Raw genomic sequence first — 25,677 nt, 5'->3', positions numbered from 1 at the left:
TATTTGTTTACACTCATAATTCTATAAATGACATTACTGTTAAATTTATCTTGTAAAATTTATTTTGATTTAAATATTTTGTTAAATTAATGTAAATGGAAGCGTAATGGAAGCTTTATATATGTATATAAAATTTATCTTTGACTGTAAAATTTTTTGTTTACATTTGTGATGAATTTTATAATTAATTCATTCATTCAATTCTTATTAACAGTAGAAAAAATAACTGTTTCTATTATGTTTATTGTATCTTCAAGGAACAGTCATTGTTATTAATAAATAACTCTTAGATAAAATGGATCGTATTTAATAAGTATAACATTCACAAAGCAAATTAATGCTTTTTCAGCAATCTTCAGTGGCCGGTATTGCTACTCTATTTCGCATTAGCTAACACTATATGAGTATGTTAATGCTGGATTTTCTTGAGTTAAAAAAATTAGTTAGTTCTGAATTGTATCATAATGTTTCAATATGTTACAGAATCATCTTTTTTGTGTATTTATCAAATGTAACAAAATCGTTGTTTTCACTCTTAATAAAAACTTAGAAGATTATCCAAGAAATCCTTTTTAAAATTTTTAATCTATTAATTTAAGTGTAGGATGTAATAGTGGTATTTTTATAGAAAAAAAATTTTACCTGCAATTTGTTTTTCTTTTTTTTGTATCAAATAATGAATATTATTTCTAGAAACTTTAATTTCTGTTATATAATTTTTCAGTGCGAGCTAGCATGTACATTTGAAGAACTTGGAATTGTGAGTATTTTTTCTTTTTCGTTACTCTCCATAATACTTTTACTTGTTTTATTATGTATTTCAGTAAAACAAAAGAATCTTTGATATTTAATGAGAAAAATTAAGTTGAATTTTTACACTGATATTCTTCATACTTATCTAATAATTAAGTTGCTATTCTAAAAATCGCAACCATTACATGTCAAAATTTTTATCTAAAGTATATTATGCCAGGAAATCAAATTGAGTTTTTCTGCATATAAAAATAACTATCAGCTTATGTTTGCTGCCAGACAACAGCATCTTTTTATTACTGAGAATTATATGTTTGTTTATGAGAAAGAGTCTTAATGTGCTTTTGTTTCTAGTTTTAATAAATTGCTTAACAATTTGATTATAATCAGTGCTCTTCTAGAAATTGGATCATAATCTGATTTACCAATAAATTTATTTTAAATGAAATTATTTACTTTTATGTAAATCTGTAGATTAAATTTTTAAATGATACTAATGTTCTCAACATTCCAGGTATAATTCTGGCAGTAATACTCATTTTTAGCTGGTTCTGATTCTTTAGCAGCATCTAAAAATAAGTCTATAAGTTCATACTTGATCAGTCATTGTTTAGGTCACTGCAGATTGTTTATATTATCCTGACTCCAGAAAACTAATAAAGAAAATTCATTATGGAGTGCAAAATGCATTATAAAAGTGGCATTATGCTATTACAACCAACATTCCCAATTTGTCTTTTCTAACAATGATGATGAGCATAATAATCATGTTGGTAGTGTTTCGCAGTTACAAGTTCCTCCCCAAAAGTACTGGTTGAGTCCTCTTGACATAATGCATCATATACCAGATTTCTGCACTTAGTGTGCCATTCACCAGTTTTCTACACTTACTTGACATAGTTCACCATATACTAGCTTTCTGCTCATGAAGAGGTAACAAGTAAAATATGCAAATTGCATATCAAGATCTGTTTCTCTGGTTTTTGGCTGGTTATGTATTCACCTAGGTGAAACCAAGCCTGGCAGAAATAAAACCTTTGATTAATATCAGTTTGTTATTATGGAGAAAGTACTAGTAGATAATCAACTTCTTAATAAATATTATCAATATTTAATAATGATCATCTCTCTCATTTTTTGAAAAAAATTGAATATAACATGAGAACAGTTACAAATTTGTAACGCTGTGTGAGTCAAACTGAAAGAAATATTCAGCTGTCATAAGAAATATGTGTGGGGATGTAACCATTTACTACTGAATTTTATTAATTATTTCTTTGGTTAAATTTGATCTTTTAATGATTAATTATTTTTGACAAAAACAGAACCGTTGCAAAGAGTTTTTACCAATTTCACGGTAATTTTTTTTGGGTGGTGATTTGCATTGATGAACTTTTCTGTTAATTCATACGTGGGGGAATACCATACAGGTTAAAATATATTTTTATATATCACTTTTGTTACAGATGAAGAATAGAGAAATTTCCTATCCAGGCTTATTACATTTAGTTACAGATATGTTTAGAGATTTGGAATTACATAGAGTAACAGGCTATCTTTTACGTATGTTTTCGTGTCTTCAGGCATGTAAGTGATTTTTATTAATTTTTAATTTATTTATCAGATTTAATTGTTTTCTCAGTGTATAATTTGACAATTTTTTATATGTCAAACAGAACACTTTATTTTGTAATTAACAAAAGAACGAGGGTAAGTCAATTACTATCCGCAATTTAGTTATACTTTTGTTTATGTTGGTAGTACACTGTCATGTTGCTTAGTTGACGCATGCGTGGTTTAGTTGTTGTTATGTCCGTGCAGGTTTGCTGCTGCTAGTTAGTTCAGTTATTTCTGCCGTCCTGTTTACCGTTGTTGCTTCGCTTTCTGTTTGCACCAAAGAAGAGCAACGTTCAGTTATCCGTTTTTTGTGGTCGGAAGGTGTATCAAGGGCCGAAATTCATCGAACACTTTCGGTATAGTATGGGAATAGTGTGTTGTCGCAACGGAGTGTTTACGAAAAAATTCAAAAATGGTCGCACGACGGAGCCGGAAAACTGTTTACCGCCACAAATGAGGAAAACATTGAACGTGAACGTGACAGGTTTTCTTAGACAAACGAGTAACTATTGATGAAGTGGCACATCGTCTGCAAATTAGTCACGGTTCTGACTAGATTAATCACTGGTGACGAAACATGGATCCATCATTACGAGTCTGAGAGTAAACGGCAGAGTATGGAATGGAAACATCCAAATTCGCACTGCAAAAGATCAAGACCCAATCATCCGAAGTAAAACTGATGCCAACGGTTTTTTGGGACTCACAAGGCGCAGTACTGGAACATTATGAGAAAAGGGGAACGACAATAAACAGTGCGCGTTACAGTGAGATGCTTACTGCCAAGCTGAAGCATTCAATTCGAAGGAAACGCTGAGGACTGCTGTCGAAAGATGATTTGTTGTTGCACGACAATGCCCGTCCACATACTGCTGCCCACGCTGCTGAAACTCAACTTGTGGAAGTACTGGCTCGTCCACCGTATAGTCCTGATCTTGCCCCTTCTTACTACCACTTGTTTGGTCTACTCAAAAAGGCATTAAGGGGCCGTCGATTTACCTCAGACGAAACGGTGAATGAAGCGGTGCATTCCTGGCTCGCAGCTCAACCGAAAACCTTTTTTTTGTGAGGAAATCAGAAAGCTTGTGTAACGATGTACCTAGTGCGCTGAAATGCAAGGGGCTATGTTGAAAAATGATGTACATGTAAGTTTCCTATTTGTATTGCAATAAAATTTATAACTGCATTGCGGATAATAATTGATTTACCCTCGTATTACATGTTGTAATTTCCTGTTTGCTGTATATTAGATATATATTAGATATACAGCAAATATTCTTTTTTGAATAATTATTACCAAACATGAAATATATTGAACAGATAATACAAAAAAAGTAATAATTTCACTCTACAGTTAACAGGTCAGCATTTTTCTTTTGGGATAGTTCCAATGAAGTACTCATCATTTCTTTGCCTTATGTCTCATGTTCAAAAGTACTAGATTGCAACCATTTACTGGCATATTTTCTGATTCTATTAGACATGAACTATGATACTTCTATTAGAACATTGCTCTATTATAATCAGACAATTTTAATATATAGTAGTATTAAAGTGAGAATACCAATATGACTATCCTATTTTGAAATATTGTGGAAGTGTCATTGTTAAATTGCCTGAATGATTACATGTAATTTATTTGTTAGTATGGTTTATTCTTTATTTTGATTTCTCATTAAACTTGAGAATTTTCTTGTTAGTTTTATTTATAATCTAAAATATATAACAACTTGCAACTGGTTTAACTGTAATAATATTTAAAATGTCCAGAATTTTCCTGCCAGATCCTGTTGAATCAAACAACTACATATGTGGCTCGGAATAAAATATTTGGTGTAGAAAAATTTAATTACTATTTGTATTTTCTAAACTATCATGAAAAATAGCACAAAACAGATTTATAAAATTAAAACTATATCTGCTGAAACACTTATTCAAATCAAAATTAGAAATTTTAAATATCATAGAAAACAAAAAATGTTCTTGCTTTGGGTTGGTGTTGACTTCTAAAAGTTAATTTTGAAAAATGGAAGATATTAACTTTTAAGTACAATTTTTAATGTTTATGTTATGCCTGTTTTTCATATAATTTATTTGTGAATACAAAGCACTACTTTATATACAAATTTCCATATCCAATTAATATTGATAATAATTTTGTTTTTATTCCACTAATAATTTTTACTGTAAAGAACTTTATTTTATAAATTATTTAATGAAGACAGCACTTTTATAACTTCTATTTATTGGTGTTTTTTATCATAATGTGTTCATAAAATAGAGGTACATGTAAAATACTAACAAATAAACATGTAATGGGTTTGACTAGAAATAAACAACGTTTAAAGACAAATAAAATAATTTATTTTAATCTATCACTATATTAAACAATTTTTTGATTCTATTTTTTGATTTTTTTTTTAGTGGGTGGTGGGGGTGACAGATGTAATGAAGCAGCAAAAATTTTAATGTGTGGATTTATGAAACGTAAGTTATTTTAAAATTATTTATATAATTATTTCAGTTTTACTTATTTTTGTATAATAAATAATTTATTTTTAAATAAATGAAATATCTATTTGTGTATATACATATATATTTATTTATTTATTGTATTGTTGCATGGTTATTGTTTATCCAAATAATCATTCATATATTAGTTAAGAGTACAGGGCAAATAAATTATATATGAAAAAAGTTCTGGTAACTACTAAAAACTTGCATTCATTGTAGAAATATTGTTTGAAATATGAGAATACTTGTATCAAATGTTTTATGTAACAAAAATTTAATTTCACAGAAGAATCGTAAAACCTTTCTGAATTAAAATCTAAATATATCTTTGTATAGAATTTTTTTTTTTTATCACATAAACTTCAAATTAACCCTAAAGAAAGAGTGTATGACATTTATACCAAATTGGTTATGTTTCACTAAATTAAATTTGGTCACTTTTTTTTTTTTTTTTTAATTTCATACATTTTGCAAATCCCAGCACTAAAAAAAAAATTTGTGATACAATCAGCAAGTCTTAAAAAAGTGATATCATTCTTTTCCGTGGAAATAAAATTTCTAAGATTTGTAAGCTTTGTATCTCTCACCACTTGTTGAAATAATAATATGTTCTTGAAAGAGCTGATTGATAAAAGCAGTGTTGCACAAACTAATGTTACGTATTTCAGTGAATCTGAACTATTTTTTCAAGGTTGTTGACACTTAGAACAAATGTAAGCAATGACCATTTGTATTTAGAACACAATTCCAACAATGGAAAATAAATTTCATAAAAAATGGCAGTTAAAAATTTTCAACATTTCCAGTTTTCATTTAAATTTGATTAAATTGAATCCCCAACAAAAATCTGTTACTTTTTTTGTAATTAGGAAGAAGTGAAGGGAGCCAGAGTGGTTTTATTTTTGCAAATAGCTTTGCTTGTTTTTAAATACTTTATGATAAAAATGGATTGAAATTAGATATTTTTAAATTCCATAATAATCATTACAAAAGTAGACCAATGTGTTTACCAAATTCATTGTTTAAAATAATGCAACACTAAAAATTTCTCATACATTTTTATATCGGGTGATCATTTGAAAAATTACCACATTTATTATTCAACAGCTATCAGTTCCATCATATTTCTGTTTGCAGCCATGTACACCAATCTTGGTGGAACTTTTTTAAAATTATTTTCAAACGGGTGGAACCTATCCTTTCTGCTACACAAATCAAAAATTTTAAATGGCAATGGTAACATTTGATTACATTACTTGACAATCCAAAAAAATTAAAATCTGCCCACCCCTTTCCTTGGTACGTGCAAAAAACCTTTTGGGGAAGTACTTTTTTTAAATTTCAGTCCAACAAAAATAACTATAAAATTACATGATATAACTTCCTAAACCATTTGAAATAATCATAATCTACAGATTAAAACTGAAAATTATTTTTAAAATTACCAACACAAAATCTTGCCCTTTAATGTTTTCCAAATTTTCAAGGGTTGAAAACTTATTTTTTTTAAATGAGATGGTATAGCTTGTGACACCTCATTGCAATGCCCTTTGAATTACAAGTAATTTGGAGCAAATAAAAAAAAAATTGGTTCATTAGTATTGAAGTTATGATTAAAATATGTTTGTTTTTTAGATTATATTAATATTTTTTTTTAGGTTATGTTGGGATACAGTGTTACTGAATTAATACAGCGTTACTGTATTTTAATGTAGTGTAAACCGAAGCATAAGGAAATCTCAGTTTTATGGGATATTTTATGAATTGAGCTCTGAGGATTTGCTACTACATTTCCCAAAACTTCAACTCGTCTAAAATGTTCGCCCTCCACGTTTCTTATTCATGACAGATCCAATTTCTTGGAATTTTTTTACAAGTTTTACAGTATAAGAGTGTGAAGTATTCATTAAATGCTTGTGCAGTCCTTCTAGCACATTTATTGTGTTCTCCATATGTAAAAATTAGTTCAGTCCTTTCTTTCAGATAGTAAGTCATTTTAGCGATACAAATTTACAAAAGACATAAAATGAAAGGCCAAACAGTAGAACAATAACACAAACCAAATGCCAATTTTAACTAAAGAACACAACAATTTCAATAAAATATGACAAAATATATAGAATAGATACTTGTTGCCACTAATTACAAACAATATGAAAGAAAACAATTTACAAAACTTCATCATAAAACTAAGATTTCAATAATTTGCAGAAAATTATAACCTGTTACTACAAGCAAACACTAACAATGAGATCTTCAGCTTTTAGGTAGATTTCATAAGCAAGCTACCTATTGTAATGGGTACCATTATTCAACTAACGGAAAATTTTTACATATTCATTTTCCACATCCCCAGATCCCAAAACCACCAGATCAGTTCAAAAGTTTATATATATATTTCACTTTCTTGTGGACACGATAACTGCCATAATTTTGCACCAATCACTTTCAAATTGATACATAAAATATAATGACCCAAAATTTTGGTCGAGTTGGGAAAAATCATTCAAAGAGCCTTCCAGTGAGCTGTCACAAGTTATATCATCTCATAAGTTCAACCCTTGAAAATTTAGAAAACATTTAAGGGCAAAATTTTGTGTTGGTAATTTTAAAAATAATTTTCACAGTTTTAATCCACAGATTAAAATGCACCCCTTTGAAAATAATTTAAAAAACGTTCCCCCCGAGAATGGTGTACATGGCTGCATACAGAAATACAATGAGACTGATAGCTGTTGAATAATAAATGTGGTAATTTTTCAAATGATCATCCAGTATAGTATAATAAGTTTTCATTTGGGAACTTCTATTTTAAATTCTCTCAGTTACAGTGTTCAAAATGAATTAAATGAAGTATTTGTCAACAATATTATAATTATGTAAAAAAGTTATTTTAACTTCTTTTTTTTCAAAAATTGGTTCAGCATACTTTGAAATTGAATATCAGCTTCATGATCCTGTATTTTAGTCATTTTAAATATGATTTTGTACGGAAATGTACTATATATAGAATTTATTTCAATAAGCAATTATAAAAGACATTTACAATTATTGTTACAGAAACAAAAATAATAAGCTGTATGATTGGTTATACACTTGTAAATGGTATTAGACAATGTGCTTATGAAATTCTTTTTGAAGATAACTTTGATTCTTCTTCCATTGACACATCTAAATGGAGACATACGATAAAAATATCAAGTGCTGAGGTAATTATTAAGCATAACCAAACATTAATTAAGTTAATTTATGTAAAATTAACATTTAACATACTGCACAATAAAAATCAGTGATGCTAATTATGGAAATCATAATCCTAATTATGACTAGGAATTATGGAAATTGTTAGGAAGTAATTTCAAAATTTAAAATAAACATTCCTATAATCCTACAATAAAATATACTGATATTTTTTCAGGTTACAAATTCATTCAAAACAAATATACATAAGTAACACTTATGTATATGCAGCATTTTACCACTGAATTTGTATTATTAGTCAATTTTTAATAGTATCTAGAATTTACTTAAGTTTAGGACAGTGAGCGTTTAGTTACAAGTGTGTACGCTCTGATTAGCACTCTTAGCAATTTTAATGATTTTAATTAACCTTTAACTTGACACTGACTTTATAAAATAAAAGGAAGAAAAGAGTTTTATGTATTCAAAGTCATCTTCACAAAGTGGATGAACTAATCTTAGCTAATAATATCTTAAACTTGAGTATTTTCAGCATCTTTCAAATTTTATCAAACATAGAATTTGACTGTTCAGCTTGCATAAAGACTTGTTAGTGGAGAATTAGGAAATCTTGCATGGAATTCTTCCTCAAAAGGAGTAGAATTCTTATTATTTTTTACATCAAAACTGTAGCATAAAAACTTGTCTATGTTTTGCGTTCTGAAACGCCATTATTCTCAACACACATACAAAGTGGTACGAACAAGTGAATAGTAAGTATAGTAATGACAATATATAATAAATAGCAAATGCAAAATCGAAATCTCTCACTTGTTACTACTAATATTGCTTAATATCAGAAATTTTTGTTATAGAATTTAAATGTAGATTCAAACATAATGGGATTTTAGCCCACCATGTTTTTTACCATCTAGATGGAAACTAACAGGTTGTTTATTTGTAATTATTAAATCGTTGAATTACTTTGCAATTTAATGACCAGTAAAATTTACCAGGCAGAGTAATCAGATTTCTTTCTTTTTTTACAGGATAATGAATTTGTTGTTTATAATAAAACGAAGGAGAATATATTTATTAAAGATGGAATTCTACATATTCAACCAACATTGATGGATGACCAAATGGTTAGAGAAGGATCTTTAGATTTATCAAAGTTAGTATTTTCTTCTTTTTTTTTTTGAGGAAGTAATGAAATAAAATACTGAAGATTAGAAAAAACCATCTCATACAAGAATTACAGCCTTTAACATCAAAGTTAAATGCTGTACCAACTGAGCTATTGATGCACTATGTACAGTATATATGCAGAGTAACTTAAAATCAAACTGCTACAGAGTAAATGTAACTACATTTACTCTGCAACATGTAACATTTTATGAATGAAATGAAGATGTAAATTAAATTAAATTTTGTATTTACATTACCAAAAGTTTACATATTCTCTATATCTCTACAAAGTTCTCGAAGTGTTCTTCGAATTGAGTGAACACCCTGCTCAGGTTTGAACTTTAAAACTGTTTGAGTGATCATATTGAGAGTCACCTGCAAAACTTTGATATCAATGCTGCGGATTTCTTGTTGAATGTTTGCTTTTAGTTCATAGTCTGGAATTCAATTCATAAACTCTACGATTCAAATAGCCCCAAAGAAAAACTCACAACTAGACAAATCTGGGGAGTGTGGAGTCCACTCTCCTATGCTGGAATTTCATTCTTCTGTAAAAGCCTCATGAAATGCGTGCTAGTGAATTGTTTGATGTGACATATTACTCTTGTCTTGTCAGAAGAAGCCGAACTCTTTTTCAAAATTTGTTAACCGAGCTTAGACTTTTCTGAAAATTGTACGTTACATTTCTCTATTGACAGTCTGACCAAAAATATTGGTCCTTGCTATATAATTATGGGAAACAGCACTCATACATTTTCTCATTAAAATAGATGCTCAAACCTCCAGTGAGGATTATTAGTTATTTGTTACTTGGTGTTGTGCAAATTATCATTCCCAAATAAATGAAACCGTACTCCATCTGACATGAAATTCAGCATCAGGTTTATCTGTTCATCAACAATGTTTCTGAGAAGCCAGTCGCAATAATTAAAACTATTCAGTTTGTATGTTCTCTTAACTTTTTGCACTGTTTCAAATTTAAATCCATACAGTTTCAAATTTAAATCCATAAGTATCTTATGGCAGGATGTGAATTACACACCACTTTGTTGTGCAATCCTTTCGTTGATCATATAAGGCATTTTAGAAAAACACAAAGAACAAAATCTTTAGAAACTGCATAGATCAAAACTTTACTGCCCTGAAGAGTGAACATTTTACAACCGATTAATAGTAGCATAACCAGTAGTCATGCTAGCAGTAGCAGCATGTGACTTCAAATAACTGCAGTTCAAACCAACTCGGTTCTATTTAAATTTTGTTACATCCCTAAGTGAAGTTTCAAAGTGAAACAACTGGCACTAGATAGGGAATCTTGGAGAGCTGCGTCAAACCAGTCAAATGATTCAAGACAAAAAAAAAAAAATATGTATCGTACATTTGTGATGGAATATTCTGTAATTTCATAGTGTAAATAGTACTTTATTTTATGAATTCACATGTCTGGCTGATATGAAGAATAATATAATATATATTATTTTCTGAAATTAATCTTTTTAAGATTCAAATTATTCCTTTGTACTGATAAATAACATTTAAATTCTCTTAAATAAACCATCTTGTACAGAAAATTGAGATGACATGTTTAATTTATTTAAATTAACATTTTGTGGTCCATATCTTACCTTTAATCAAGGCATATCTTATCCTTAACTTTCCATGAAAATATTTTCCCGGGGCCCCGCATCCTAAGTCATAATTGAAATAATTCTGTTATTGCTTAACAAAAATGAAAAATAATTTTAAAATAAAAATACGAAAATAATGAAAATGCATATTAATTTACACGATTGCTGATATCTAATACAGTTTTTATAAGACCACCTGCCTCAAACATTTTCTGGTTTATCAAACTGAAATTTTGTTTGCATCTATCTATATATGTAATATTTTTGTAATATATTTAATTTTATGTCATCTTTATTAATTACTAATATTCCTAAATTTCTATTAATATCAGAAGTAGAATGATTATTGGTTTTTAGATGGTCTGCCATATTAGATAAACATAATTTATTATTTTTGTAATTTATATAATGTTCCACAAGTCTAGTTTCAAAGGATCTACTTGTTTTTCCTATATAAGTAACATCACAATTATTAAATTTAATTTTATAAATTCCACACAGATTGTTTATTTTACTATTATTATTATTATTTTTGTTTTCTAAATATTTTATTTTGTAGTTATTATGTTTGTACACTGGTTTAAATATTTTGTTAATGATATTAGTGTATAAACACTTATGTATATTTCTTAATTTTTGTGTCTTATTACATATTGTACATTAATTTGTTATTGTGTTTTGGTAGTTGTTTTTTTAAAATATTATTAATTAAATTATTATCATATCTATTTTATTGCTATATGTTTTGAATGTTTATTTCATTATTTAACTTTTCTTTGTTTATTATGAGTGTACTCGACTACTCTACTAATCATATCTGTATATGTTAATTTTCAGTGACCAAGAACATTAATAAAAATAATGATACTGAGAATAATAACCACATAATAAAATTAGTAAAAAAAACAAAAATAATAATAATAAAATAAACAATCTGTGTGGAATTTATAATATTAAATTAATGATTGTGATATATATTTAGAAGAAACAAATAGATCCTTTGAAACTACATTTTTGAACATTACAGAAATTACAAAAATAATAAAATAGGTGTATCTAATATAGCAGACCATCTAATAAACAATAAAAATTATATTTCTGATATTAACACAAATCTAGAAATATTATAAATTAATAAAGATGACCTAAAATGAAATATAATAGAAAAATATTACATATATAAATACAACCAAAATTTCAATTTGATAAAACAGACAGTGTTTGGGGAAGGAAGGCAGTCTTATAAAAATTGTATCAGATATCAGCACTCATGTAAATTAATATGCAATTTTTATTATGTAATAACTGAACTATTTAAATTGTGACTAAGGATGAAGGATCCTGCAAAAATACTTTGGTGAAAAATTAAGGTAAATATCCCTTATCTCAATATTCTGTCCTAGGTGGCTTATTTAATAGAATTTAAATATTGTAATATTATTTATAAATATTCTTGTATTTTGGTCATTTTTAGGTGTACAGGATATTATGGATCAGAAGAATGTTACCATCAAGCAGCAACGTTTCAAATACTTCCTCCAGTATATTCAGCACAAATTTCATCAAAATTCGCTTTTAGGTATGGTAGTGTGATGATAAGAGCTAAACTTCCTAAAGGAGACTGGATTGTACCACGTAAGTTTTAAGTTAATTTTAATGTTTTTATATTTTTTTATGTGTGCTTGTGCTTAGTTCATTACATAAGATTAAAGCTTGCATTTGGGAATATGATGCAGAAATATAATATGTGAAAAAATGTCGTGCCAGACCAATTTTCAAACCCAGAACTTTCCAGATGAAAGGCAGAAGTACTATCATTCCCACCACAGAGGATATTATTACAGATTGTTAGAAATCATTATGTACCTCTATTATTTTGAATAAGGGAATATATCATATCACATCTAAAACCTGCTAATTTTTGAACTTACTTTTTAGTAGTGTCTGCAATGCATTCTGAAATCCCAGTAGCATTTTTTCAGTAAAAAATAATGGTCAACCAGATTTTGGAAGCAAAATTGCTGTCCACTGATGCATTGTGAGTTTTGATAACTGTTCAGTGAGTTTACTTTTATCTGAGTAAATAAGATTTTAACTATATATATTTAAGCTTCAAGACAAAGCTGTAGCTATCCATTTTTCAATGTCACACCTTTGCTTAACTCTACACCCAGTAACTTTTATTTTATCGAGTTTAACTTTTTTTTCTGACATGACAAAGGCAGTTTGTTCTTGTGGTAAGGCAGTAGACCAGCAAGAAGTACAGTGAATTCTGATTAAAACATATGTAGTATTCAAATGGTATTTTTTTATTTTATTTTACACTTGATTTCATGAAAACTGCAACTTGTACTTGATTTATATTTGAAATTTTGCAGGATCTTTTTTCTGTATTGGAAAGAAGTTTCTATCTTAAAAAAAGCTAAATGCTTTTAGGCTTATCCAATTTTTATAATAAAACAGTCCCTTATAACTGCCCTTTATTTCAAGACATTATTGCTTGTTTTATTTGCTAAAGAAACTGATAGATTTGCCAAGTATTCAACTGATAGATGAGCAACACTGAATAGGATATTGATGTTTGCAAGGGGGTATGGTTTTCTATGTTTTTGTGGTCTTGATGTATTTTATTTTGAGTTTTCTATGAAAACTGGCTATTTCAATTATGAAAAGTTTAAATAATGACCTCAGGCATTGAGACATTTTCATAAACATATTAAGATTCCACTCGCCTAAGAAACGTTCTTTTAAGATCATCATCTGAAATGGGTAAATGGATCAGGGTGAAATATGTACAAAACTGCCATATTTTTATGCTTATACAGATGATTAAGTATGTAGTGGATACAAAGCCAATCTCCATGGAGGAGTGAGGAGTGGTACTGCTTGGCCTTTCATACAGAGGTTCTGGGTTCAAATCCCAGTACAGCAAGTCATTTTTCATACGTTACAAAAATTCCATTTCCATATTCCTGTGTACAAGCTTCAAAATTTCTGTGGTGAATTAATTTAAATTAAAAAAAAATTGTTTAAGTTATAGCGGTAAGTTGTACTAAACATTTTGAAAGTGAATGTATGATATCACATTTTATATTTTTGAGTTTAAATCTGTTGATTTCAAATTTTTTGAACCCGTATTAATTTTACTTTCCTTCTGTGAGATTTTTAAAAAAAAATCCATTTTTTCTGTACTCTATTGGTGTAGCTCCAAGTCAATAGGATTATTAATATTAACAAATATTGTTACTTGTTCATTTCAGAATTTAGTCCACCTCACAATTATTTTAAGTGGTTGTGATTTATTTCTATTTTAAGTAAATCCGTGAAGTAATACCAAAAATAATTTTCAGCTGTAAAATATTTAGCAATATATTAGGTATGTTTTCTAAGTGTGTTAAAAAACACATAATAAAATTGAGAAAAAAAACCAAATGAATGAATATAAGGAAGATATGTTCACTCATGCATACTTATATGCATCACAATCTCAATAGGATTTCGTATCCACACCTTTAAATGACTCAATAATTATATACATAGTATTATTTGTAAGGAAAGAAATAATAAAATAAATTGATAAGTATTTAAATTTTTTAATCTAAAAAAACATTGATTTGACATATATATGTAAATAAACATGCATTAGATTATATTTTCTATTTGTATACTTTTTTATGTAGATAATGCAACTTTTTTGGGAAGCTCATTATTTATGTTAATGAGCAGAAAGTCAGTGAATTTCCCATTAATAAGTCTGATTGATTGTTCTACGTAGTATGGACTTTGGTAAAGTAGAAAACTATTCCGATCAGGGAGTAGCCCTAAAAATCAATTTTCCCTTCCTCTTCTCACTCCATCGGTAATTAATGGAGCAGAAACCCTGTTTGCGGAATTACTCAAGAACTGTGTTTCTGTCTGGAGTCATACAAAAAGTTAAATTACTCGCTGAGACGCCTATTGAATAAAATAGATGTACATTTCTTATTCCTAATCAGTCAGTATCCAAAGTTTTAACTTAAAGATCAGTATATCATCTTAATATCTCTTTCATTTGTAAAGCCATTCTCTTTTCTTTTTTGTTGATAGAAATGTGGTTGGAACCAGCAACAAAAGAATATGGTCCATTGTTTAATTCTGGTAGAGTTCTAATTGCATCTTGTAATGGAAACGACATATTATTTGAAAATGGAAAAGATATCAGCATGAGAAAACTAAAAGCTGGTGTTGTAATGGGAGTCAATAAAGAAAGAGATCGACAAATTTACAGTTCAGTTAATGGATTCTTACCTGATTTGACACCAGAATGGCATGATGAATTTCATAATTTCACATTAGAATGGACTAAAGGTAAGATATGATTGATCGCTTGTTTTCATTTGAAAATTTACTTTCATTTACATATTTTTCAATATATTTTATATATTATAGTGTGTTATATAATACACATATTATAATTATATAATAGTGTATATTATATATATACTTTTTTTGTCAAAAAATAACTACTTAACCACCAAAACACAGTAACAAAAAAACCTAAAAAAAAAACTAATATTGATAGTCGACTTAAGCAGAATTCTGCATCATCAGTCAATACACAGTTCTATAATTACATCAAACAAATAACAAAAAATAATAAAAACTAAAAAATTTAGAAACATGGACACTCTTAGCAGCCACCAAATTTGTAATAAAACAACTTCATTGCCATTACTGGAATCCGTAATTGTAAGAATCTGTAATTTTGGTGGTTAGTTATTTTTGGAATTTAATTAGCACAGTGGTCACTCATTATGTTGAATTATTTGAATTTTCAAAAAGTTATTTTAGTTCTGAATCAGTTTCATTGCTAAATAATTAATTACCTCACCTTTGAATACCAGCTTTCTATTAAGTGAAGGGAACACTTAATCAAACTACTGAAAAATAAATTCTTAAGAAGTTGCTTCAATTTTAGTTTACCTCTGTTCATTCTTAGTACATTCTTAGAAAATAGATCACAAAATTATATGGGGGAATGAGATTTGAAATTTCAAAATCTTTTTCTATGAAATATGTGCTAAAATTCACCCTGAATGTTTAAATGACAAAAAACGGTTTTACTAGGGGGGATCAAAACATTGCTCAAAACTTTAATTGCTTGGTGATATTTTTACATGACATTAAAATCATGATTTACATTTTTTTTAGTTTTTATGTTTGAAACATGGGTGCACCTTACATTCACTGGTGTCTTATAGTCACAAAAATACAATATTAATTCTACATTTCAAAACTATTCTGAGAATATCTATTAAAAATTTTAAAACGGATATTTCTCATGCAGCTGGTAAAAAAGATTACATTGAAATAAGAAAAGTACTTTATAGAAATTAGATTAAAGAGTTAGTTGTGATTTTTATTATCTTCTTTTTCATTTTTTTTGTAAAAAAAAAATGTGAGGGCTACCAAATCCTCATTCAAAATACAATCCAAGCGTTTTTTCATTGATCGCTGGACTGTTTCAAAGACGCCTGGTGTCATATGAATTCTCTCAATCTCACTTAGAATTCCTGTGTATAATTCTTCTATGGTATCCGCAGGGGTATCGTGTACAAGTATTTTTATTAAATGGCCCCATAAGAAAAAGAGGATTGAGATAAGGAGAATTTGCTGTCCATGCTACTGGATCTCCTTGCCCAATCCATCTGTTTGAATATGCTTCATTTTGGTGATCTCGAACTTGTAATTATTAATGAACTGGATCCCCATCCAACACGAATCGCATTTTGTTGCATGTGTTTAGTGGCAAATCTTTGAGTAAGAATGAAAGATCAGCTGTCAAGAAATGTAATTATCTTTCACAATTGAGCGTTTCAGATAAAAGACAGACAATGAAGTGGTCGCCCAAAATACCAGCCCATATGCTTACAGAAAACTGATATTGGTGATGATTCTCTGAATTGGCATTAGGTTTTTAATTGACCACATGTGCATGTTGTGAGTGTTAACAATGGCTGATCTTTTAAATCTGGCTTCATTGGTAAAGAAAATATTATTCAAAAATTCAGATTAGGACATTTTTGGATAAGCCATTGGCATAGCTGAACACGGTGAATACAGTCTCTTCAATATTATTAAATTTTATCATTTATTACATGATAACATTAACAGAATTATCCAGTTGAGGTCGTGTCAAATTTAATTTTATTTGGAAGGAAATGAAAGCTGGTTTTTTATTCTAGAGTGGCTCGTTTAAAGAATTTTTTCCATAACTTTGTTATTTATGAACATATTTGAATAAATGTGTCATTTTCTTTGCCATAAAATGTTTAACATTTTTGTATAACATAACATTTAGATAAGCCAGTGGTTGCAAAGATATTAACAATTAAATAGTTAACATAGCTGCCATTTTGAAATGGGTTGAAAGATCAAGTTCATTATTTTTATGTAAGTAAACCTCCAGCTACCCTGGTAGTATATAATAAACTTTTACATTAAAAATACAAAATGACAGATAGCCAGTAAGTAAGCGTTTCCGAACATATTCCCCCCTCTCCCAATCACCCTCTCACCCCCCACGCTCTCTCTCACCCTCTCTCTGTCACTCTCTCTCTCTCTCTCTCCTCTCGCACTCTCTCACTCTCTCTCCTCTCGCACTCTCACTCTCACTCTCACTCTCACTCTCTCTCTCTCGCTCTCTCTCACTCCCTCTCTCTCTCTCTCACTCTCTCTCTGTCTGTCTGTGTCTGTCTGTCTGTCTGTGTCTGTCTGTCTGTCTCTGTGTGTGTGTGTGTGTGTGTGTGTGTGTGTGTGTGTGTGTGTGTGTGTGAATGTGTGCATCCCCATATATACATGCCCCCCACAATACATAATATTTTGCTTTCCAACAGAAAGAAGAATTTGTCACCTGCTCCCAGTCTTTCTTATGGTTATGATGTACACAAAAAGCATCTCAGATGAAAGTAGCATTAGGGAGAGTTGTTTATTTTCACAGTAATGATATTATTCATTACACATCCAGTCTCTGCAGTTAGAAGTGTAAAGAAGTTACTTGCAGTATCATCACCTGCATTTCATTGGACTTAGACTGATAATATACAATTGTATATTTGGCTCAGTGAATAGGGCATTTTTTATTTGTCTTCAGTCATTTGACTGGTTTGCAGCTGTCCAAGATTCCCTATCTAGTGCCAGTCGTTGCATTTTGGCATACCCCCTACATCGTACATCCCTAACAATTTGTTTTACATATTCCAAACGTTGCCTGCCTCTACAATTTTTCCCATTTACCTGTCCCTCCAATATCAAAGTGACGATTCCTGAATGCCTTAATATTTGGTCTGTAAGTTTGTCTCTTCTGTTAACTATATTTTTCCAAATGCTTCTTTCTTCATCAATTTGCCGCAACACCTCTTCATTTGTCACTTTATCAACCCACCTAATTTATAATATTCTTCGATAGCCGCACATTTCAGAAGCTTGTAATCTTTTTTTCTCAGGTACTCTGATTGTCCAAGTTTTACTTCCATACAAAGCTACACTACAAACATACACATTCAGAAATGTTTTCCTGATATTTAAATTCATTTTTGATGTAAGCAAATTATATTTTAGACTGAAAGCTCATTTTGCCTGTGCTACTCAGCATTTTATATTGCTCCTGCTTCATCCATCTTTAGTAATTCTACTTCCCAAATAACAAAATTCTTCTACCTTGATAATCTTTTCTTTTCCTATTTTTATATTCAGTGATCCATCTACATTATTTCTACTACATTTCATTACTTTCATTTTGTTCTTGTTTTTATTTTCATGCGATAGTTCTTGCGTAGGACTTCATCTATGCCGTTCATTGTTTCTTCTAAATCCTTTTTACTCTAGGCTAGAATTACTATATCTTCAGCAAATCGTAGCATCTTTATCTTTTCACCATGTACTGTTACTCCGAATCTAAATTGTTCTTTAACATCATTAACTGCTAGTTCCATGTAAAGATTAAAAAGTAACAGAGATAGGGAACATCCTTGTCGGACTCCCTTTCTTATTACGGCTTCTTTCTTATGTTCTTCAATTGTTACTGTTGCTGTTTGGTTCCTGTACATGTTAGCAATTGTTCTTCTATCTCTGTATTTGAACCCTAATTTTTTTAAAATGCTGAACATTTTATTCCAGTCTACGTTATCGAATGCCTTTTCTAGGTCTATAAACGCCAAGTATGTTGGTTTGTTTTTCTTTAATCTTCCTTCCACTATTAATCTGAGGCCTAAAATTGCTTCCCTTGTCCCTATACTTTTCCTGAAACCAAATTGGTCTTCTCCTAACACTTCCTCCATTCTCCTCTCAATTCTTCTGTATTGAATTCTAGTTAAGATTTTTGATGCATGACTAGTTAAACTAATTGTTCTGTATTCTTCACATTTATCTGCCCCTGCTTTCTTTGGTATCATAACTATAACACGTTTTTTGAAGTCTGATGGAACTTCCCCTTTTTCATAAATATTAGACATCAGTTTCTATAATCTATCAATCGCTTCCTCACCTGCACTGCGCAGTAATTCTACAGGTATTCCGTCTATTCCAGGAGTCTTTCTGCCATTTAAATCTTTTAAAGTCTGATGGAACTTCCCCTTTTTCATAAATATTAGACATCAGTTTCTATAATCTATCAATCGCTTCCTCACCTGCACTGCGCAGTAATTCTACAGGTATTCCGTCTATTCCAGGAGTCTTTCTGCCATTTAAATCTTTTAATGCTCTCTTAAATTCAGATCTCAGTATTGTTTCTCCCATTTCATCCCCCTCAACTTCCTCTTCTTCCTCTATAACACCATTTTCTAATTCATTTCCTCCGTATAACTCTTCAATATATTCCACCCATCTATCGACGTTACCTTTCGTATTATATATTGGTATACCATCTTTGTTTAACACATTATTAGATTTTAATTTATGTACCCCAAAATTTTCCTTAACTTTCCTGTATGCTCCGTCTATTTTACCAACGTTCATTTCTCTTTCCACTTCTGAACATTTTTTTTTAATCCACTCTTCTTTCGCCAGTTTGCACTTCCTGTTTATAGCATTTCTTAATTGCCGATAGTTCCTTTTACTTTCTTCATCACTATCATTCTTATATTTTCTACGTTCATCCATCAGCTGCAATATATCGTCTGAAACCCAAGGTTTTCTACCAGTTCTCTTTATTCTGCCTACGTTTGCTTCTGCTGATTTAAGAATTTCCTTTTTACCATTCTCCCATTCTTCTTCTACATTTTCTACCTTATCATTTTTACTCAGACCTCTTGCGATGTCATCCTCAAAAATCTTCTTTACCTCCTCGTCCTCAAACTTCTCTAAATTCCACCGATTCATCTGACACCTTTTCTTCAGGTTTTTAAACCCCAATCTACATTTCATTATCACCAAATTATGGTCGCTATCAATGTCTGCTCCAGTGTAAGTTTTGCAGTCAACGAGTTGATTCCTAAATCTTTGCTTAACCATGATATAATCTATCTGATACCTTGCAGTATCGCCTGGCTTTTTCCAAGTGTATATTCTTCTATTACGATTTTTAAATTGGGTGTTGGCAATTACTAAATTATACTTCGTGCAAAACTCTATAAGTCGGTCTCCTCTTTCATTCTTTTGCCCAGCCCGTATTCACCCACTATTTGGGTGAATTACCTATTACTCAATATAATTACCTATTTCTCAATCGGTAACTAAAAATTTAATTACTGATTGAGAAAATAATTATTCTTCTATGTAGGTTAAATGTGAAACTTACAACTGTATTTTTTAAGGTTTTTTTACATAAAGAATTTCATAACATTTTTAATTTCTATAAGGATAATCACCGTCAAGAGCTTTCCAGCATAGTCCAGTTCCATACCATCTTCATCTTCTTTTTTAATGTAACTTAATCATGAATTAAGTCCTTGAAATATGAAATAGTTCTTGCAATACCTCATACTCTTGTGTTGCCATGTTACTTTGCTTTTTACCTAACATTCCAGCTTTCTGCAACCCTTCTTCTGTAATTCATTTTGGAGTGGAAAATCTCCTGTCCTGTTCCAAAACATTATTATTTTTGTAATCTTTTTAAACTTCTAAACATTCATATGTCTTTTTTAGAAAGTTGTTTCATGGTAAATTTGCCCAGAACTCTGTTGCAATAAAGTATCTAATAAACAACTGTACTGAGCTACAAAAGTATTTTAAACTTTAAGGAGTTTGCTTTTCCTGGTCTTCCTATTCCATGAATGATCGAATAGTTATTTAAAACTATTAATTTCTTAAACAACAAACCAAAATTGATTTAATTCATATGAAATTTTTAATTCCCCTTGTGGCCATTTTCAGTGACTGCTGGTACTGCTTTCACCCAGCAATAGCATTACTGGTTTTTTCTTTTTTTTAATTAAGGAGACGTGTTTAAAATGTAGTTTAAATGTGTTTAAAATGAATTTTGCTTTTCATTTATTATGATATACTAAATGGAATTTTTTTAAGAAAAAAAATGTTAACATTTCATCGATAAAGAGGACATCCAAGAAAAATCTTTTACTTTCCTGTCTAAATATTGCTACAACAGAACTATAGCTCTAGAAGGGAAAGAAAGTATTGTAATCTGTCCAATTTGGACATATGCGTTTTCACTAGATCTTGACATTTTGACACCTAAGGAACCCAAAAAACCAGATGGAAATTTTCTGAATGTTCGTATGTACATGTGTGTGTTGGCTGTTGGCCTCAAAATCACCTTATATATCCAGAACTACTGGACTGAATTTGACCAAACTTGGTCAGATTACTTCTATATATGGGGCATTGATGCCATTAAATTTTCAACTTAAAGGGTCGAGGGGTAAGCCTGTAGAGTAAGGTCACCCTCAGTATCTTGAGATTTTGCGTAATTAAGGTCTTATTTTTTAAATAACATTTGTTAACAATTAGAAAATAATAACACTTACAAAAAAAGTTTTGCAAGATCACACCCCAAAAATGCTGTAAACTAGTTGCTGAGTGAGAATCTTGCTTCAATAGTACCACCTGTGACCACAAGGAGAGCTAGTGTAGCACTGATGTGCTAAATTACGCACATCATGATGGGAAAGTCCTACAATTGTGTGGTCAGCTTTTTTTATTGCTGTTTAACTAACCGGTGAGAATAGGCTTAATATGCAAGTGCATATAATCCGGACTCCAATTATCAGCAATAAATACGGATTATTCTGAGAAATCTCTTAGATTCAGTTTATTGATTACTGATTTCCAACAAATATCTTGTTTTTTTAGGGGTGGGAGATTGATGATTATTTTATAGATTTATTGTGATTAAATCATCAACCTGGTTTGGAAGCTTGTGTGGGGGAATATGAGGCAGAGGTTTTGTAGGATGTGAAAAAATGAGCTACTTGACTGGAATTCAAACATGGGACCTTCCAGATGGAAATTTTTTTTTTAAAATAAAGACACTCACTCCATCATGAAGGTTGGTAATTAATTACATTTTATTCAATTTGTAACTTATTGAAATTTAATCTTTTCAAAATTTTGTTTGACATAGTTTTTTTAATAATTAGCTGGATACATTGTAATTTTTATTTTGAAATCAGTCTCCTAGTAACCAAACAATTGATTCTCATTTTATTTAAATAATTTTAATTCATTTAAACATGTTTTCTATTTACTTAAAAACGGATAGTTATAAAATGCATACCATAATTGGTGAAAATTAATATTAGTGAATTAACTATATAAATTTAATTAAATATTCTTGTGTTAATACGGATTAAAACGAAAATAATGTACACTCTGAGAACAAATTGAATTTCTACAAAAATGGTAAAAATTTACAAAATCAGAAATGCAGTTAAAAAGAAAAAAAGGATGAACAGTAAAAAAAAGTCAAGAATAAAAGAGACATTTTCAAAAGAACTACAATTACAATTAATATCCATAAGGAAAATTTCAGTATTATTTCTTATTGAAGAGAAACTGGACAGATAAATAGATATTATTTTTAGTCTATATTAATAAGAATACAGAATAATAATATATAGTACTCTTAATTTTACTCAAAAATGTACAACATATGGTAAGTTTTAATTTTTTTTTATTTTTCCTGTATTTTACAAGATCTTTTCATCCATCCTTTGATATTAATGTAAGTAAAGATAATCATCTCATCTCATTTATTTTTTTATAACTGTAAAACTTTGTAGATTTAATTTAATTAAAACTGAAAATTTTTACATCAGATTACAATGTGCAATCAGATAGTGTATAGCCTATTAAAAGATGAATCGCACAGTTCTTTTCAATTTCCAAACCAATTTTGCAATGATAGAATGTAATATTTATCATATCTTAATTTTGATAATTTCTGGTTATTAGATGTGATTATTTGAAAAAAAAAATTATATACATACAAAATTAAAATTTTATATATATATATATATATATATATATAACATGTCAGTAATATGCTAGATAATATGATGGAGAGATCTTTTGAATGGTATATATATATATATATATATATATATATATATGTATTGTTTAACGTTTTGATTAAAAATATAACATATTTGTTAAACAATATTTTTAATACAAAAGCTACTTATATATATGTATACATGATATATATAAGTATGAAATAACTGAACAAGGTTACCAAATATTAAACAATTACTGATAAATATTAACAAATATTAACCTTTATACTGATCATAATATAAAAATACATTGTATAGATCAAAACATAGTTGTATTTAAAGACCATATCAATTAATTAAATATGAACCCGTGAAATTTTGTAATAAAATTTTTAGTATTTTTAGTTAGGCACGGTTAGATTTTATCAGCGACAGCATATTGTTGTTATTCACTGGAGTTTCAGCTGAAGTTATAGCAATAAAATTTTTATCCAGTACTTTTTTGTTTTATGCAGTAAAAATAAGGGAAACCAATGACGACACTCTTTAGATTTTAGAACTGTGATTTATGGATCTTTAGACATTATTCCACTTTAAAAATTAATACAGCAGAAAAAAGTTAGCGTTCAGAAAAAAAAATACTTTTGAAGTCAAAAAAAATAGGATAAATAATTAAAACAGTTAAAAATCATCTGTGCATTAATATAAGGTACTTAATAATAAAATCACTTAACTTTAGAAAATTTGGAGGTTCAAAGATTCAATGAAGAATTAAAAGTGGTCTAAAATAACTGACTTGATAATTAGAAATAGTTTGTGGAGTTTGCATCACATGTATTATTTCCAATCTAAATATTCTGTTTGCAAAAAAAAAATCAGTAAAGTAATATATTTCAGTAATTTGTCTAATAAAAACTTGCAAAACTAAAACTATAAATTATAATTATTAAGATTTATTATTGCATATTTGTAATTCAAACAAAAGCATTAATTTTGTTAATACAATTTACAGTGCTATTACTTTTGCATGTAATTTTGTTTTATATACAGGATACACAATAGCTTATACACACACACACACACACACATACACACTTTTTTTTACTAAATTGTATCTTTGTAAGTAGTAATATATATGAAACTTACATCTGGATATTAATTTTATGTTGCAGATGCAAAACAGAAAAAAAGAAAAAATGGAATGAGTGAATAGAAAACATAGAATACAAATAGAAGAAACACATAACATACATCTGGATTATATAGAAACATAGAATACAAGAGATGCTTATGACAGTGAATGGTGGGGTTAGATATTTTCAAGAGGTTGTTATAATCAATAAAAGATTTTTGTTAGTAGAGAGTATAGGGTATGAGGTATAGGATTAGTAGAGTATAGGGTATAGGGTATAAGGTATAGAATTAGTAGAGGGTATAGGGTATAGGATTGGTAGAGAGTAGAGGGTATAGGGTATAGGATTAGTAGATGCAATTGTTTAGGTAAAAATTATAGTTAGCAATTTCATAACCAATAAAGTTAATGGTTATGTAATTGCTACCTAGCTTAACCACACGTGCCTGTATGAATAGTTAATACAGGCTGTCCATCCAGTCAGATCTGGAAAACAGCCTGTTGGACCCTATGACCATACAAAGACCTTAGGAATGGTAGTACAGCTGCCAGCCCTGTCTGGAGGAACCTAACCCTGTTAGGTTTGCCTAACAGGTTAGGCAAAAATTAAATCGGGTGTAAAATGTAAGATCCATTTATGGTTAGGGTTTCATCCTCCCTTGTTGTAGAAGTGTACTGATCTCGTGGCATGTACGGGGAGACTTTTGAGTCTTGGTGAGTGGCATAGGTTAAAGTAGGGTAGGAAAATTTTTGCTTACTATTCACAAAATAGCGCGTCTTTTTCAGAATAGGTATTTTATATTTTAAGGTGAAACACAGATGAAGAAACTATTTTTAATTAAATGCAGCTGACTAAAAAGATGTGAGAAATTGTGAAGATTAAATCCCACTGACTAAAAAGATGTGAGAAATTATGAAGATTACTAAAAATAATTACATTATAAAAATAATGTAAGCGCTTTCTTGTCTTAGTTTACAGATTTTATTTCTAAGATATTTAACACATTATCTAAAAATCTCTTTATGGAGGTATGTAGTTTTTATGTTCATAAATACAAATAAGAGTAATTAATTTTAAATGAAAACATATATTCTGTTGAAATATTTAATTTATCGCAGTAGATATGATAAGATTATTCCAGACATTATTCCACATGTCCAGACATTTTCTCAATTTTCAATAAGATATGAATTAATAAATGGCATATTGATTTTTAACTTCTCTTAACAGTTATTA

The 25,677-nt window shown here is 29.3% G+C and overlaps 1 protein-coding gene across 1 annotated transcript in view; it reads left to right on the top strand.

The window, feature by feature from the left end:
• The window catches only part of LOC142331121 (uncharacterized), a 64,419-nt gene that overhangs the window by 16,283 nt on the left and 22,459 nt on the right, over window positions 1-25,677 (top strand). Inside the window, exons 5-11 of the mRNA XM_075376804.1 lie at window positions 725-760; window positions 2,220-2,340; window positions 4,795-4,857; window positions 7,945-8,093; window positions 9,114-9,238; window positions 12,355-12,515; window positions 14,967-15,227. Of these exons, the coding sequence (XP_075232919.1) occupies window positions 725-760; window positions 2,220-2,340; window positions 4,795-4,857; window positions 7,945-8,093; window positions 9,114-9,238; window positions 12,355-12,515; window positions 14,967-15,227 (916 nt within the window). The remainder of the gene's footprint in view (window positions 1-724; window positions 761-2,219; window positions 2,341-4,794; window positions 4,858-7,944; window positions 8,094-9,113; window positions 9,239-12,354; window positions 12,516-14,966; window positions 15,228-25,677) is intronic.

Source organism: Lycorma delicatula, chromosome 10 (assembly GCF_047948215.1).
Source record: "Lycorma delicatula isolate Av1 chromosome 10, ASM4794821v1, whole genome shotgun sequence".
NCBI classification, from domain to species: Eukaryota; Metazoa; Arthropoda; class Insecta; order Hemiptera; family Fulgoridae; genus Lycorma; species Lycorma delicatula.
This window is presented reverse-complemented; position numbering and strand designations above follow the sequence as displayed.